This window comes from Myripristis murdjan, chromosome 13 (assembly GCF_902150065.1).
Source record: "Myripristis murdjan chromosome 13, fMyrMur1.1, whole genome shotgun sequence".
Lineage (NCBI taxonomy): Eukaryota > Metazoa > Chordata > Actinopteri > Holocentriformes > Holocentridae > Myripristis > Myripristis murdjan.
In genome coordinates this window covers 22,302,763-22,319,599 of record NC_043992.1, presented here as the reverse complement: position 1 = coordinate 22,319,599, position 16,837 = coordinate 22,302,763, and the positions used below count along the sequence as shown (strand labels likewise).

Here is a 16,837-nt window from a genome sequence, read left to right as displayed (position 1 = left end):
GTGAGGATGTACATCAATATAAATGAATGAGTGGGTCATTTCTTCTTAATTAAAATTCTTTTTAATATATAGATATTTACACATTAACTTAAAATTCTCTAATACCCGATGTAAGTGGTTTTCAGTTCATCATCCATTCTGGTTAGCATTGTGGGCCTGGTTAACTGTGGCCCAGAGGCATTTTGAATCTGGGCCCCTGTCAGCAGGGCAATGTATGACAGAGAAAGGAATCCCTCACCCTTCCCTGATGCAGCACTCACACTTTCTTTCATCTCATGAACAGAGTAAGCATTCTCTTTTCATCAGTAAAAACAGCTCACCTAAAACGATACTGCACAAATAAATTGTTTGGTTCTTTACAAATACAGTAACTAGCAGTACCCATCAGTTTTTCCAAGTAACAGTTCAGTTTTAACAAACCATGTGTGTGTTAGATACAAATACTGATATGCACAAAGAGCTAATTTCCTCAAAGAAAAAAAAAACTATGTACAGAATTGCAGCATAATGAATGGGATATTTGCAATAACTTAGTTATCAGCCAGTTTGATTATACATTGTGGCTCAGTAGAGGCCAGGCCATTTCACAGGTTCAATAGAGAAGAGGGGACTTACCTCTAGCTCTGAGCACAAGATCACTTTTTGTTTTGTTGCCACAGACACTGTCAGCATGAGTCTTTCATATTGTTGCATTTGTGTCAAATTGCAATAGAAAGTACAAATTCTTACAAACATTGTGTTTTTAAAGCTACTTGTGAAACGAAACAGTGCAAGAGGTGCAAGCACGCCAGTTGTTGACCCTGTAGTGGTGTTGATTGGATGGAGCGCTATAAGAAGGGATTTGTCGAAGAGCCTCCTGCTGGATACTGTGCAGATGGAGCTGCACCCTGTGAGGGGGAAGTGGACTCAATTAGAAAAGTAATCTTGTAACTATTAAGACATAAGAAGGGAATGCTGAGTTTTAATAAAACCAAAGGTGGATTTTTTTAACACTAACACAATGCTGGCAGTATAATCAGCAACATACTGAAAATGAGTATATACAATGCAACAAACAACACTTCAGTACTGTGATGCTTCACAGAGATACAATCACAACCAATAAGGGACGATGGGCAAGCATCTAATTATCATCAGCGATAAACTGTCTGTAGGAACCAAAAATTAACCCTTAATTCCTCAGAGGAAAATGCATTTCTATTGTGGGAAGCCATACAGGGTAGTGCTCTTGCTTACTAGAAAGGGGTTGCTGGAGACGCCAGGTCCAGCCATAGTCTGTCCAAAAGGAGTGACAACAGGTTTGGCCTGGCCAAAGGCTGAAAATCCTCCACCTGAAAGGCAAATATTCAGATTACCATTAAGAACAGTGGTTCCTTAACTAAGAAATTCATTATGTTTAACTGTAGCACAACGAACTTAACAGGACTCACAGAGTAAGTTATTGATTTAGATGTGCATACAACTGCAAACAAACGCACACACAAACACACACACCGTTAGGTTGCTGGGGATATGCTGGAGGCTGGGGAAAGGGGGGCTGGCCAGGAAAGGGCTGCTGGAAGGTTCCACTAAAGCTGGTAGGGAGGTTGTAGGCTGCAGCATTCCCGAATCCAGCTGGCATGCTCATGGAGCCTGGGCCAAACGTGGCTGCAACACAGCAGGAGAGGAATGTGTTACAGAGGCCTAGACAGAGATTGAACAAAATCTAAAAATATCTCAGCAGTATACACAGATGACAGCTATGACTACTGCCAGCATATGTATGAAAAACTGGTTAGGATGTTTGCATCAACTTTTTTCATATGTCATGACAAATTTTACAATGCATACACATACACACACAGTACAGGCCAAAAGATTGGACACACCTTCTCATTCAATGCGTTTTCTTTATTTTCATGACTATTTACATTGTAGATTCTCACTGAAGGAACAAAAACTATGAATGAACACATGTGGAGTTATGTACTTAACAAAAGGAGAGAATGCCAAGAGTGTGCAAAGCAGTAATCAGAGCAAAGGGTGGCTATTTTGAAGAAACTAGAATATAAAACATGTTTTCAGTTATTTCACCTTTTTTTGTTAAGTACATAACTCCACATGTGTTCATTCATAGTTTTGATTCCTTCAGTTAGAATAGTCATGAAAATAAAGAAAACGCATTGAATGAGAAGGTGTGTCCAAACTTTTGGCCTGTACTGTACATACACACACTCACACTTTTGCCCATAAAATGTTAACTCCACACTAGAATTGTGCCATATACTGGTACTATTACTAGTACCACCATACCAAAATTTTAAAACAGTACTATACCAGCATTTGGAAAATTCAATACTTCAAGAAAGCCATTTATCAGAAAAGAAAGACTGTGCCTTTATACAAGGGAACAGTGATGCAGCAGGTGTGCCTGGTGACTTTGTCTTTGTAGAAATTAGATAAATTGTTCAGCAGTGTAGCAAAGAGGAAGAGAGAAAAGGTTAGAAATGGCAGTTTTACATCACACTACCCATCCGCAAATTGGAACACAGCAGTGTGATCAAAGTGAAATATGGCAGAAATTTGATTACAAAGCCAATGATAAAAAAAACAACAACAACAACAACAACTGTATGTTCAAAGAGTTTTGTTGTTAAGGGAGCCAATGCGATTTATTAATGCATACGTCAGACCACTATCCTAATCTCTACAAAGAATTCAAAGCCTGACAGGTGTGGTAATAAATGATGGATACATAATGTGGGTTTGCACACAGTTTAAAGCTACACTGAATAGTTTTATGAAAAGTGAAGATACGAATGTGATACATCTAATTCTCAAAATACTATTGAAATGGTTTCATGGTGTCAAAAACAATAAAGCTGAGGTTCAACAGCTAAAACAAACGACCAAGAATGCTTTGATGTATATTATATATTCTCAGATATCAGGGATTTATCAGTGATATGGTATTGATTTGGTACTGATATCAAGGTGTCTATGCTGGCTTGTATCAAAGTCAAAATTCTGGTATCGCAATAACCTGAAACATAGTAATTTCAATATCAGAAAACAGAGAAGCAATCTACTAATAAAAAGCTTGAATTGATCCAAAAAACCAAACCAAACCAAACCAAACCAAACCAAACCAAACCAAACCAAACCAAACCAAACCAAACCAAAACAAAACAAAACAAAACAAAACAAAACAAAACAAAACAAGGTGAGTAGGAAAACAACCGGCTATTCTCGAATAGCCTGTTGGCCAGCAGGGGTCAAGCTGGGGTGAAGTGTAGGAGGCAGGGAAACAGTAACATCTGCAGTAAAAGAACCAGGAAATACCACTGCAACCAGATTCAGAGCTAGGGATATGAGATGTGACATATACACATTTCAGCTGGTTTGTGACATATCACCAAATCTTTAGGCTGATGAATAACTGCATGAATGATTTTGTACCCCCACCAGTTTGGTTCCCAGTGGCAAAATGGCCACTCTACCTACTCTGTGTTTAAGTCCTCACAACCTTACAGAACATGTATGTGATGGAGCCCAGCTCTAACAGTTCTTCTAGTTGTGAGTGAGCTCCATTGCTACTGCTGTCTTCCCTGACATTGGCTTTCTTTTATCAGCTGAGACTAGGTAAACCCTTAATATTATCCTTGTGCCACTCGGGTGAATACTCCTCAAGAAATCTCTCTAGTGCCTTTTAAGATGGGCTGCTTGGCCATCCATCTTCAAGGATCCATCCTCTTCCCTAATCCACTGGAAAAGCTCCAAGTCCTTCCGTTACCTACCAAATAATTGTGAGCCTTGGCTGCCATGCGGGATGCTGCTATGTGTGGCTTGGACCAGATGTCTACAAATTAGCCCTCTGTTGACACTTTGACCTTGCAGGCTACTGGAACAGATGCTTGTGTTCAGGCTTTTGCCTTTATGAATAGAGAGCTTGGCAGACTAATGTCTAATCTGCCAAGTGCGGCTTGCTCAATGTCCTTTTTTAGATGGGTGTAGGTGAACACCTCTCGAATAATTTGTTGTTTAAGGCCAGAAACCCAACAAACACAGGTGTTCAAACAAGGCAGCACTTCGCTGAACCAAGCAGTGCAACATTTTGCCGACCTACACTGACTGACTATCCATGTAGAAATTCAATCCCAAGGGGCTTTCACCCACCATCTCAGCCACCATCTCACCCTAGTGACTGCCTAAAAGCTCAGCATTGGATGGTCAGTACATCATGGGCTGCTCCTGGGAAAGAGCATGAGTGTCTCACCCAGTGATTTGCCATGATCTCTTCTCCAAAACACTCCTCAAACTCCTCAAGCAATCCCCTAAAAAGCACGGTGACAACCTGTTGTGCACAGGCCAGAGGCAGCCTTGCCCTCCCAAAAACTTTCTCCAAGGTTAGTAACATCTCAGTTGAGCCCTGTTCCACACGAGCACACCACAGATCCACCTTTTTCCTGAATGCAGAGACTTAATCGTGCAAAAAGGACATGGGACTCTTTTTCCCTAAAAAGAAGTGTTGATATCAGAGCGATACAGCACTGCAACCTAGTCCATGTTATCCATGTGTTTCACCAGTGTTGACTTGATTTTAGGAAAAATAAACTAAGAGTAGGACTTCCTCATACAAATCACACATAGGGTACAGCCCTCAAATGTCATATTGCAGGAGCTGCTATTGGAAGTAAACGCCCATCTGACTGTAGTGGATGCAGAAGAGATGGGCATTCGGGGTAAATGATTTAATCAGGTATACAACTTTTACTGTATTTTTACCGCAACTTTCTAGCCACCAAAGCCAAACAATGGATAATACAGTGGCTCCAAACAGATGGAGGCAACCACCTTTACTTGCTCACCAGACCACTGTGGCGACCTGAGATCCGAACTCAATGCAAACCAGGCCACCATGGTATGTGGTCAGGCTGACTGGATCCAAATGCAAGCGAGATCTTATCACTGAACGTACAGACTTGACAGTTAATGCACCCTGGCATGATCAGATAAAGTCGCATTGAAAAGACAAGTGTGACCATGGCCTACATCTTTTATGGGCCTGCATGCCTACGGTGAGATGTCTTGGTAACAGTTCTTGACCTGTGCGTGTGCATGTGATTAAAATCAACATGTTGAGCACAATCTCTGGTGGCCATCCAGAACTAATGTAACTGTAGTTACATACATAACTCTAATTTAAACACACACATAATTGGAGGATGGTGTTGTCTAAACAAGCTTGAGGCTGGATTGTTTGAACACCTATCAGAAATTAGGCTTGAAATACCACTGTGCACCAAGTGTAGCCCCAGTGTCTGAACTCTGATGATCCCAATAGGACACAACATTTTCACAGCGCAACAAGTAGAATAAAAACAATACCAAGGGAGATAGCTGGCACACAAGCAATGCAATGCCTGGTGCTAATGTCAAAATTAATGCTTACTAAACAAAGCCACTGACTGGAGTTGGAGAAATTCTATTTAAAAAAAAATGTTAACAAATCTAACTAGTTTTAAGACTTGAAATTCAGGTTTGAGTTCTTAAGTAACCCCTGTGGTCCATTTTCAGTAGATTAGATAGATTTCCAATCATTCTGTTTTGATGGGTACATTCAGTGAATTGAAGCATTTGATGACACTACCAAGCTTGTTAAATGGCCAAATGATTCTGTATGCACTTGACAGTGGAAAGGCTAGCTTCTTTTGATAACTGCATGTCATCAAACTAGGCAGCATAGATTTGTATGCTTCTTGACAACAGATAAAAGGAAAATGTGGTAGAAGCTATTATCATCTCTGGGGTCACAAGAGCCCAGGATTCAGAATATAACATGTAGGGAAGAATGGGGTAAGCTGAGACATATTTTACATTTTTTCATTTAATAAAAATGGTCTGGAGTGAGGTCTGTACACTGTTACACTCCAAATAAATTATTTTATTCATTTTTTTTTCTATTTAAGGCAACATTTTAATTTGCAAGGTTTTCCTGAGGCTTTCCACCTGAACAATTTGCCTTGATGTGCGCACAGTTGTTCTGGTAAAATGTTTTGGAACAGTTTCATAACACCAGGTCTGTTGTTTCGGGCCACAGTTCAGGGGAGGGGCCAAAAGAGCCCTCTAACCTTTAAATAATCGACTGGGGTGGCCTTGGAGATTATCTTGTCCTTGGCAAAAGCAGGGCAAATGACAGCCCTGGTCCTATGTGTTGGAAAATCCATTACTCTATTCAACTAAATTCTTGACCATTACAGCTGAGTCTCACAACAGCTGGTCCTCTCTCATGGTGGGAGTAGAGAAATTACATAGAGAAATTATTGTCCCATAAGTGATAACTGCAACTGGTCCAGTCGCTACTGCACAGGCTCTACTTATCCCATTCTCCTCAGAGGTAGAATGTTACACACTTGGATTTTCCCTGTATAAATACATACTATATATATATATATATATATATATATATATATATATATATATATATATATATATTTATATATTTATGTGTGTGTGTTTACAAAGAAATAAATAATCAGTGAACATGTCACACCTCCATCTCTGGATCTTGTGACTGCGTTGGCCTCTCCAACATTTTCCTGCTATACCTAATTTAGGAACAAGAGCACTGCTAGAGCAAGGCACAAGAGAGCAGGAGGGGAGCTGTGGGCAGAGGGAGCATAGGAGGAGACCTACCAAAATGAGTGGGAGGATAACCCTGCCCATGAGGAACCCCCATCAAGCCTGTCCAGCATGGTGAGAACAAATAGACAGACAACTGAGTCCCACCTTTCACATCTATTTTTGTCTCTTACTTACCAATACACATACACTTCTAGTAAGACATACTCACCTTGCCCATCACCTTTGAATGCATAGATTTAGTGACATACATCATTTTAATCTAATCTTAATTAAATGCATTTATTCAATGTACTATAAATGCTGCAAGTGCATGCACACACACATGCACACACACAAGCACACAAACACACCTGCTGCGGCCACAGCTGCTGCTCTCCCATTGCTCTGGAAAGGGTTGGTGGGAGCTGCTGCTGGGGCAATTCCAGCAGCAACAAAAGGGTTAGTCGATGGAGCTATTGGGAAGAGGTGTGAAAACATCAAATATGAGAGTCAGTAGAGTGTAAAACGCATAACACCAAGAAAACAGAAACAAAAATACTGAATCTGCTCTAGGGACAATTCCCCAAAAGCATTTCAATATACTGATTAGTCCCACTGCATCAACTTCAAATCACAGGGGCAAAGATTATAATCAGTGCTAAGAGGCTTTTGGGAAAGACAGTTTTGATTGTATAATCTTCATGAGCTCTGCAGTAACTGACCCTTGCAACGGCAGCATGCCTAAGCCAAATAAATCATGGCTGAATTTCTGCTGAGTAGATATCTGTGCAGACATAGTTCTACATATTTCAAACAAATCAATGTTTTTAGCGTCAAAACTGCTCTTGGGGCAGGCTGTGTATGGAAAGAAAAAAATCTTGGGAAGGTGTGAGTCACAGGCATTACCCCTGGGCCCTGTCTGACTCAAGCTATTTTTCACTGAATGGGAACTGCTACTGTTGGACTCCTTGACTCCTATTTATTTAATTTGACTTCTAAAATATGTCAGTCTCGTGATATTTTGAAATTAGTTTTCTCAAATATTGTTATCCTTACTGGTCCCTGTTTTTAACTTTCACTTACATATTTTATCATCATTTTTATTTGCCCTTGTTCTAATATGTTGCATTTTATTTGTATTTTTTTATTATTATTATTATTTTATTGTAAAGTACTTTGAGCTACATCTAAGGTATGAAAAGTGCTCTATAAATAAAGTTTATGATTATTATTACTGTCTCTTTCTGATTATGTTACAATCCCTTGTGGCATAATCCTGGGTTGGCATTCAAACAAATGCCCATCTTAGATCATAAATATTGGCTTAGAATGGCCTGTTCAGCAGGTCAGAAACTTAAGTATAAGAGCACAAAATACTAAAACCGGAGGACAGTGTATTGCAACTTCACTCCAGCTACTAAGTCTATACTGTCATATAATATGAAACTCCTGTCTTAATCATTTTATCATCAAACAATATGTAAGCTAGCATGCAGCAGACAGGCAAAAACCTAAAACAATGTGAAAATTGGCATGGAACAAGGTCTGTCTCACTGAGACTGGGATTACCCCAACATAATGGGAAAGCTTGAAGACCAACTTACCTGCAAAACCTTGGGCCATATTGGGCAAAGCCTGCTGTGCCTGGGCTGTTGATACCCCAGTCCCTGAACCAAACATCCCCCTGCAATGCAACAAAATGAACTGACTCGTCAGAGCCGAGCAAGAAAAAGTTGCACAAAATATGCACCTTTCCCTTTGTGCAGTTCCCTGACCACCATGAAGATAAGGAGCGCTGTGTGTTTTCGAGTGGACAATGACATTTTCAAAGCCATATCTGTTTTTTTTTTTTCAGTTTTTATTTTTTTCAATATACTTTATTTGCAGATTTTACTATTTTATTTGTTGCTGCTGTTTTGCAGTATGGTTGAAGAAATAAAAGCCTTAAGGTACATTTTGTTTCTGTTGCCATTGATCTGCTGAACTCAAAATTGCTCAGAATCTGTATGGAAACTACTTAAACATGGCTTTATTTATTGTCTTGTTCATACTGTACAATGGCACCTGTGAGGAGTCCTTATGATTAGATCTCTTTACTGTATTGTTATTGTTTTTCTTTGTTTTGACTGATGTTATGTACTGCTTGGTTAATCATAGCTGCAAATCTAAAGTCTTTTAGTGGGACAATAAAGTTTTAATTAAAATTGTGTATGTGTTTAGTGTCTCACCCTTGTGAGGTGCTAGTGGTGTTGTAAACAGTAGTGGAAGGGGCTGACGAGCTGAAGACATTATCAAGCTCAGCTAGTGCGGCATAGCGGTCCCCGATGGCTGATGCTGTGGACTGGCTCTGAGGCGGACCACTAGCACCCGTTGATGCTGCGGCTGAGTTCACACCGCCAGGAACACCACCTCCTGGAGTACAAGCACATAACAGCAGCTTTGTTCAGTCCATCCCTAATTCAACCAATCCAAGAAGTGGGTTTTCCTCAAGTTAAAAAGAAGGGAAATAAGAGGGAAAAAAGCTTTGCTCCGAAGAAAGTTGCCATAGTCAACCTATTCAAAATAATGGAGAATAAATTTTCAATCATTAGGAAATGAATTGCATTTTCTGTTCACATTTTCAAACGTGAAGAGACACTGCGTGAACTGAGTTGACTCAAGGCCTGTACAAGTCGCTGATGACTGTGAAACATCATTTAGACCACGTGACACTAAAACTCATTAAAACTGATACAAATAGCATTTTTTGGAGAGGGTGGCAGCTCTGCCATGTGGAGTGGCCACTCTTCAATATGTAGGCTGATTAACTTGCACTGAGGCCAGAGAGCAGACGTGAAAGAAACAGTTGGACCATCTCTAAGCCTAGGCTCAACTCAATATAAAATAATACAGAACCAAAAACAGAAACTGTAACTAATCAACTCTGTGTGGCAAGACAGCAAAAAGAAGCACAGAAATGCTGTTCTGTGGGAAAACTGGGTCACATAAATAAACTACATCCATGGCCTGTCTGCTCCTGTAGTGGGAACCAGACTAATAGGGGATCTAAACTTATGTATGATTGCGTAAGTATATATTGTCTATTTCTGATGAATTCTTACTCTATAAACCCCTATACTCAAGATATTCCAAGATCTGTGAAACAGGCTTGGCAGGAGAAGTTTACCTTGCTCCGTTTTGGCAGAGCTAAACATGTTATCCAGGTCAGCCAGGGCTGCGTATCTATCAGCAGGGACGCTAGTACTCTCTACAGCATCTCTGGCAGCTCCTGTGGAGTTACTCTGGGAGGAGGAACTGAAGGATCCAAAGTCAGCGCTACACGATTTGGGGAAGTTGTCAAAATTTGCAAAATTGGCATTTGCTAGTCCCCCTGAGGCGCTACCTGCATGAGAGAGAGAGATTACAGAGTCACAAAAAGGGCCCTGTGTTGATGATTCTGGGTAGCAGCATCAACATTACTGCTCCCTCCATTGTGGTTGGAAAAGGAGAGAAGGATCTGCAGGAGGGGGGGGGTTAAACTGGGGTAGGCAGAGCTGGGTTTGGGACACTCAACTACATTATCTATGGGATATATAGCGGTACTACAAGACTATGTCCACCACAGCACTGCAATGTTCTGGCTCTCATTAGCCTATGACCCTAAAGAAAGCACAAAATCAGCATTTTATTTAAGTAAAATGATATGCAGACTGGCACTTCCTCTTGGTGCCTGAGCTAGATCTAAGCTCAGCACCACACTGTGGATCAATGTCAGGGTAGCTGTAGACATAACAGATCACATGTAGTGTCTCCCATGGAAAAATAACTGGATAACTAAATGGAAAAGAACTATGGCTTGAAAGCCATTCTGTAGGCTCATGGGACTGAACTCAGTGATGAGTACACCATCATACTCAGGGTTATAAGTTTCAGTCAGGTATGAACAGGTCAGGATGGTCCAATACAGGGACCACTATAAACACCAGTGAACAGTCTCACAAACATTACTTTTTGCATTCCTTTACCTTTTGACTTCTTTCTCAGAATTGCTTTTGTTTAGAATTCTACATCCCATTAAACTAATCCACTGATCCACTAATCCACACTTAACAGGAATAATAAATAAAGTATCAAAACGCAACTGTTGTGAACCCGAAAGAACCAGAGAGATTGTCTACAATGACTTTAAAGAGTCAGACACAGAACAAGAGGCACATGCAGAGACATACATCACATCCAGAGAGAGAGAGAGAGAGGGATCTAGGTGACTAGCACAGAGCCAGTGGAGAGGGTGGCAGCTGTTGAGAGGGCAAGTCCAGAGAGAGACTTACTGTGTGCACTCAGGACAGGCAGAGCAGTGGCAAACTCACCCACACTGCGGCTGGATGAGAGTACAGTGAACGCTGGCAGCCAAAATCAAAGAGGGAGGGAGGGAGAGATGGGGAGATGAGCAGCATGAGACAAGGTGGAGAGACAAAAGCAAAATAAACAAATGAATAAATCACCTAACCCAGAAGTAAAAACAAACAAACAAAAAGTGCGAAATTGCAGCTAAAGCAAAAGACAAGAAACAGATGAGACAAAGTGAATAGACAACTGAGGCCAGGCAGGCAGCGCAGTCAGTCAATGTCTGTGAGAGAGGGATTATCTTACAAAGCCACAGAGAGAGACAAGAGCTTTATCCATCAACCAACAGACATCAAGAGGTCACTGTGCAGCTGCACACAATAGCAATTATTAACGTAAAACTTCCAGCAGGGGGTGCTGTGGTATAAAACCTTTACTTTGGACTGTGGGTATGAAGGCTAGCGTGTGTGATTTTGCATAAGAGAGTCATTGTTTAATATGAGAGTAAGAGAGATATGAGGAAGGAGGGGAAGTATACATGTTAAAGGCCAGGCACCGAGCCACTGCAGAGCATAAGGTCACCACATTTTAAGATGAAGTATGCACTATACAGCTGTACTGCATGAGGGACTCAAGAGGGAGACTCTGGACAAAGACTGTAGAGATAGGTGTGAGATGACAACAATTACAGCAAATAAAAAGTAGCACATAAAGATTCTGATTCATTCTGGAAAAAAATGCAGGACTCTGTTAATTTTTGTCCACTGATGCCTCCACCTTAAGTTGGTGGCACTCTCAGATGATTGAATGGTACCAGTACTGTTGGAGTTTGGGTTGTGTAAACTAAAAGTGCAGTTCACTGAAATTTCAGCTATAGTTAGGCAGTAGCAGCCTGAATGTGTGACCTGGAAGAACTACATTCAGGAGACAGTTCACAAAGACTTTAATGACCTACTAGGAAAGATCAACAGGATTTAGGCAAAAGAAAAGTGATGGAAGGTAGGCACAGTGATAAACTAGCTATATTAAACCTTAGTGATACTACTGAGGAGAGGATCACAAAATGAGACCATATGGTTACACTCTGGGCCCTGCAAATTCAATACATAATGAATGACAATACACATAGGCTGGGGGTTTGGGAGGCAGAGAATGAGTGTGACCACAGTCAAAAACATAAACAGCAAAATGCATTCAATGGATTGAGAGGGCACATAGTTGACAATATGCAGTATGTAAAAAGGTGTTATTGTGTATGTTTATGTGTACATATCGACAATGTATGTGTGTTTCTACACCATTATTCAACCTAGCATCTTCCTGACAGTGTGATTTGACTGTGTGCTGTCTGTTCAGTGAATGCGTCTTGCTCTACCTGTATTTGACGGTTGGAACTGGGCTTGGGGTGCAGTGGGGAAAACACCTGTTGACCCAGAAGTGCTCCCAAACGCATCAAAGTTTGCAAAGTCTGCGTTTGCTTTGGCATTCTGTGCTGCTGGAGGTGGTGTCAGGATGAGGCCCAAACAGACAGATCAACAAAACGGACAATGAGAGGAAAACAAAAAATGAGATGATCAAGGATGGATTTACATATTTGACCAACAGCATGGATGACAGTGATTTAGAAACACAATGTATTATGTGCTAAATGAGAGGTAATCACAGCATGGTATTACATAACAATGAAAAACATAGTGGTTATGAAGGTGGCCAGATTAACCCACTCTTGCTTGCTGAGCACACATGACACAAGGCTGTGTGTGTTTTGTACTACATGCATCATTAATCTCAGTAAATCTGTGTTCATGCTTGCTGTGTGGAGATGTGTGGATGTGTCTGTGTTCACTGCACTAAGGATGAGTCTTGATGGCTCTTTCAGAAGGAAATGAGAGGACATTATCCTCCATGGGAAGCAGCACTAATAGCTCTATGTTAGGGACATTACTAACCATGGAGATGTGTCCATAGCACCTCAGATACTACATCATAATGTATGGCATTGTTTTACAACCACGACAGTACATGGTTGTTGACAAAATTTCTGAATCATGTGCAATCTATTAGTTGTCCAGAGTCCAGAACAATAATAATAATCAGTCAGCATACTGTTATCTAGGGTGCTGTGATGTCTATCAAGCCTTGAACCTTACAAATGGCTGCAAGTGTACTTTAAGTCCTTGAATATGGGTGTCAAACTATGCGCCATGAAAGACTGAGTATGTAGGACCTGCTAATGCACTGACATTTGTTTTTTTAATCAATCATTTAAACCAATCGTTCCTTACTTGGATGGCTGTTGAAATGTGCAAAGTTAGCGAAACCGGTGCTGGTGCCTGCGTTCTGATTGGGCGGGGCAGCAAAGATGTCTCCACCCAGGTCACTGAGGAGGTCAAACTTCTTGTCATGGAACTGCGGCTGATGCACCTGCCCACGGCTCACCACTGGAGACTGGTGGAGACAGGAGAACAGGAGACATACTTAGAAAGAGTGCACATATGGATGGGCGTGCATCAGTTGGACGAGCAATTTTTACCTTATTAAAAATGAAAACTTTAAATGTGTATATATATTTATATATAGTAGTAAAACATAATATTATTTCAATTTACCGTGTCAGGCCATGTGCGCCAAGAAGTTCATTTCTGACAGGGCTTATAGATTTAGCATGTATATATGCATGTGTGATCACAGCATACATTGTACCTGATTAGGAGGGGTGTTCTTGCTGAGGTGGAGGGCAGGTGCAGACTCCCCCAACAGGGATTTAAGCGGTCTGACCTCTGGGGTGCTGCTGGTGCTGCTGTTTGAAGAGCCAGAAATGGAGGCATGGACCGACGCCACCACCTTGGCCTGGTCAGGTGGTACATACCTGCAAAGTAGATCACACAACCAATTAAACATAGTACTGTTGCAAGGTGAAAACCTCTCAGCTCCAGTTTTGTGTTTCTCATTTAAACCGAATGAAAAGGTCACAGTAAGTTATATGCTGATTAAGCTTTACCCATTACCCCTTTCAAAGCCAACTGTCAAACACATAAGTTACCATTGAGGTATCAATCAAATCTACTGCAGATCCTGGTCACTGCAATGCATACTGTGGGGTTTGATTCACTGGGGTGTATTGTTTATGCTGCCAGATATTGGGCTAAAATAAATGTTTTATCTTGTGTTGTTTCAAGCATTCAAAATTAAACCATATTACATAAGAAGCATGCAGACAGCTCCATTTTTGAATGATCAACTATTCTGTGTGTACTCTAAATGAATAACTGAATAATCAGTGTGTGCCAAAAAATAGCCAAAGAAAGGAAAAGTGGTGACAAAAACAATCTCTCTCAACAGTTCTAACTACTCGTACTTAGTGGTATCTTTAATGATCATTTATCACTCATGTTCACAATGACAGCAGAGATTCTCTCAGCTTAATTCTTGTCACACAACTGAGAAGACTGAACAAATATGACACTAGCTTGTCTTGACATTTGATTCTTCCTGGATTCTTGAGATGATTCAGCTCTGTTGTTGTGGGCCAATGGTAGGGCACGGTATTGGACATATACACTTCATATTACCCTTTGTAGAAGTTTTCCTATGGTGGGCTTGTGAATGGCCTTGATAATCAGATAATTGCTCCTGAAAGCAGCTCCCATGTCTAGAGACACAGGGAGGCTACGGAAAGCATGGAGGTTTTCCTTTTTGTAAAACAACACTAGAAGCCCTCTAGTGGCTGGTCTATCACCACAGCTCTTAGTTCTTAGACAGCAGTTTGAGCACCTGACTGGTTAACGCCACTCATAATGACATTAATGATGTATCCACAAAAAGTCCTAACAGACTGCAAAAGTTGACAATACCTGCGAATATTCGGCTTTTACTGCTCATCCATAACAGGTAAGGTTTGTTCAGGTCTGTTATTTATTTACTTTATTTGTCATGTGTTTGGAATAACTGCTGCCATTAGTCATTACACACTACAATGATCATAACACAGCTATGACAATTAGGCTAGACATCATATGCATTTGGACGCAATTAAACCTAGATCTTCATTGAGCAAAAAGGCTTGCAGTTAATCTTGCAGCTTGACTTGTATGACCTACATTTTATGCATTTAAAGAAGGGTATCTAGTGCCTTGCTTGAGGCCAACTGCTGTGAGCTGCCTGTGAGACATTCCAAGTCGGTGGAAAAAAAAGAAAGAAAAAGACAAAGCTTCATGTATAAATGGTGCCAGGGGATTGCTCATATCCCCACCCTGCCAGCTCATAAAATGGACTTACCATCTCTTCTTCTCATATTTATCTTGAAGAAACTCCTTGACTTTTTGAGGTTCTCTGAAGTCTGGTATTGAGGAGGTTCTGTCATCATAAAGGCCAAGCCAGATCTGTTTACATACCTAAAACAGACAGGGTGGAAAAAACGTTATGTTTCATTCATGGTCAAATTCTAAAAACATACACTCAAGTTTTACTTCCTTTACTTATTATGTGGGATACAACACTAAATCACCTATTTCCATCATATTCAAATCAAGAGGCAACAGTTGACACAAACTGTACCAAGGAACCAAAATGCACCATCATCCGAGAGCCATTTCTGATAAACGGTGTATGAAATAGAGCAACGCCACCTGGGAAGCAGAGGCTATTAAAAGCTCTAGAAAAGTGGCAGGGCAGGCAGACACGCAGGAGATTCAAGGTTGGAGATGAAGTAGAAATCCTTCAAGGTTGCTATATGAATACTGACACTGCCTTCAAGGTTTTTTTTCTCTTTCCATCGAGAGCACCTGACACAGATACAAAACATGTGGGCAAAATAAATAAATAAAAATGAAAATCAGAAACAGCGGGGCACAGTGTAGAATTTCAGTCCTCCTGTTATTTAGTGGAGCCTTGCCTCAATTCAAAATCCAAATTGGCGGATTAAAGAGTGAGCTTGTATGTGCCATGTGTGCGAGTGTGCACCAAAGCCAGCTAAATACAAAACAGCAGCAGCTGAAATGTGCGTGTATGGCATGAGAGCCATAGCGGCTCTTGCAGCACCATCTCTGAAAGAGCAGCTCTGTGAGAACAGGCTGCTGTGATGTAGACAGACTTGCGTAGCCTATAAATCCCACTTTACAGGATTAGGCAAATATCATAGGAATGCTACCCAAAATCAAAGGCAGTAGAAAGGTGAGACTTATCATATAGGCTAAAATCTAAAAAGTGCTTACTTCCATTAGTATGTTTCAAATAACAAGAGTGACCATTTTTTTTAAATTATTTATTTTTTTTAATCATTATTTTAATATCTCTCTGTACTTATCTTTTTGGTGCTTTTCCATTGAATGCACATTTTTTTTATGTTCAACAACCATTCAACCTAATTCTGTTGGTGAGCTGAACTGAGCAAGATAAATCAGACTAAAGTAAGCTAAGAGTCTGAGTAGAAACTGTTTTTTGTGTGACACTGAATATGAATTTTTCAGCCTCTGTGGTAAGAGAAACATTTTTCAAGGTCAGGTACTGAAATTTCCATGACAACTACTACAATACTTGTTTGCTTTGCTAGCTTTGGGCCAATCATACGATCATTCAGAAGTGATTTGCACTGGCAACATATCTTGAGTTTCAAAGCAGCAATTTAGCAAGTTGGTGGTATACAATGCTCTTTCAAAGGCTTTTTTTTTGACTGTGGGGAAAAATGTGTTTGTATTTTCTTTTGTTTTTGTCTCTATAAAACGGTGCATTTAATACCAGCTACTAGTAGATTCAATTAAAAAAAATGTTGGTACTGGTTTTTGAAAATGCCTATGAATCAAATCCTAAAATGTACTACATAAGCTCGATTTTGATTTGAAGGTAAAATACCTAGTGTAATTCTTGGACATGAAAATGTTATCAGAGGTGAAGATTATTTCACATTTGG

General features: G+C 40.4%; 1 protein-coding gene across 9 annotated transcripts in view; it reads right to left on the bottom strand.

Annotated features, from left to right (window-relative positions):
- Positions 1-38: 38 nt before the first annotated feature.
- agfg1a (ArfGAP with FG repeats 1a) overlaps positions 39-16,837 on the bottom strand; it is a 33,820-nt gene continuing 17,021 nt past the window's right edge. Inside the window, exons 3-16 of one of the 9 annotated variants that reach the window (XM_030066877.1) lie at positions 15,208-15,323; positions 13,633-13,798; positions 13,215-13,377; positions 12,305-12,424; positions 10,914-10,985; positions 9,770-9,985; positions 8,832-9,015; positions 8,208-8,287; positions 6,975-7,076; positions 6,833-6,844; positions 6,676-6,723; positions 1,495-1,647; positions 1,237-1,331; positions 39-887 (exon numbers count right to left, since the gene is read on the bottom strand). In XM_030066877.1, coding sequence (XP_029922737.1) covers positions 828-887; positions 1,237-1,331; positions 1,495-1,647; positions 6,676-6,723; positions 6,833-6,844; positions 6,975-7,076; positions 8,208-8,287; positions 8,832-9,015; positions 9,770-9,985; positions 10,914-10,985; positions 12,305-12,424; positions 13,215-13,377; positions 13,633-13,798; positions 15,208-15,323 — 1,587 coding nt within the window. In that variant the 3' untranslated portion in view covers positions 39-827. The remainder of the gene's footprint in view (positions 888-1,236; positions 1,332-1,494; positions 1,648-6,675; positions 6,724-6,832; positions 6,845-6,974; positions 7,077-8,207; positions 8,288-8,831; positions 9,016-9,769; positions 9,986-10,913; positions 10,986-12,304; positions 12,425-13,214; positions 13,378-13,632; positions 13,799-15,207; positions 15,324-16,837) is intronic. The other 8 variants (XM_030066878.1, XM_030066879.1, XM_030066881.1 and 5 more) reach the window with 8 other exon arrangements.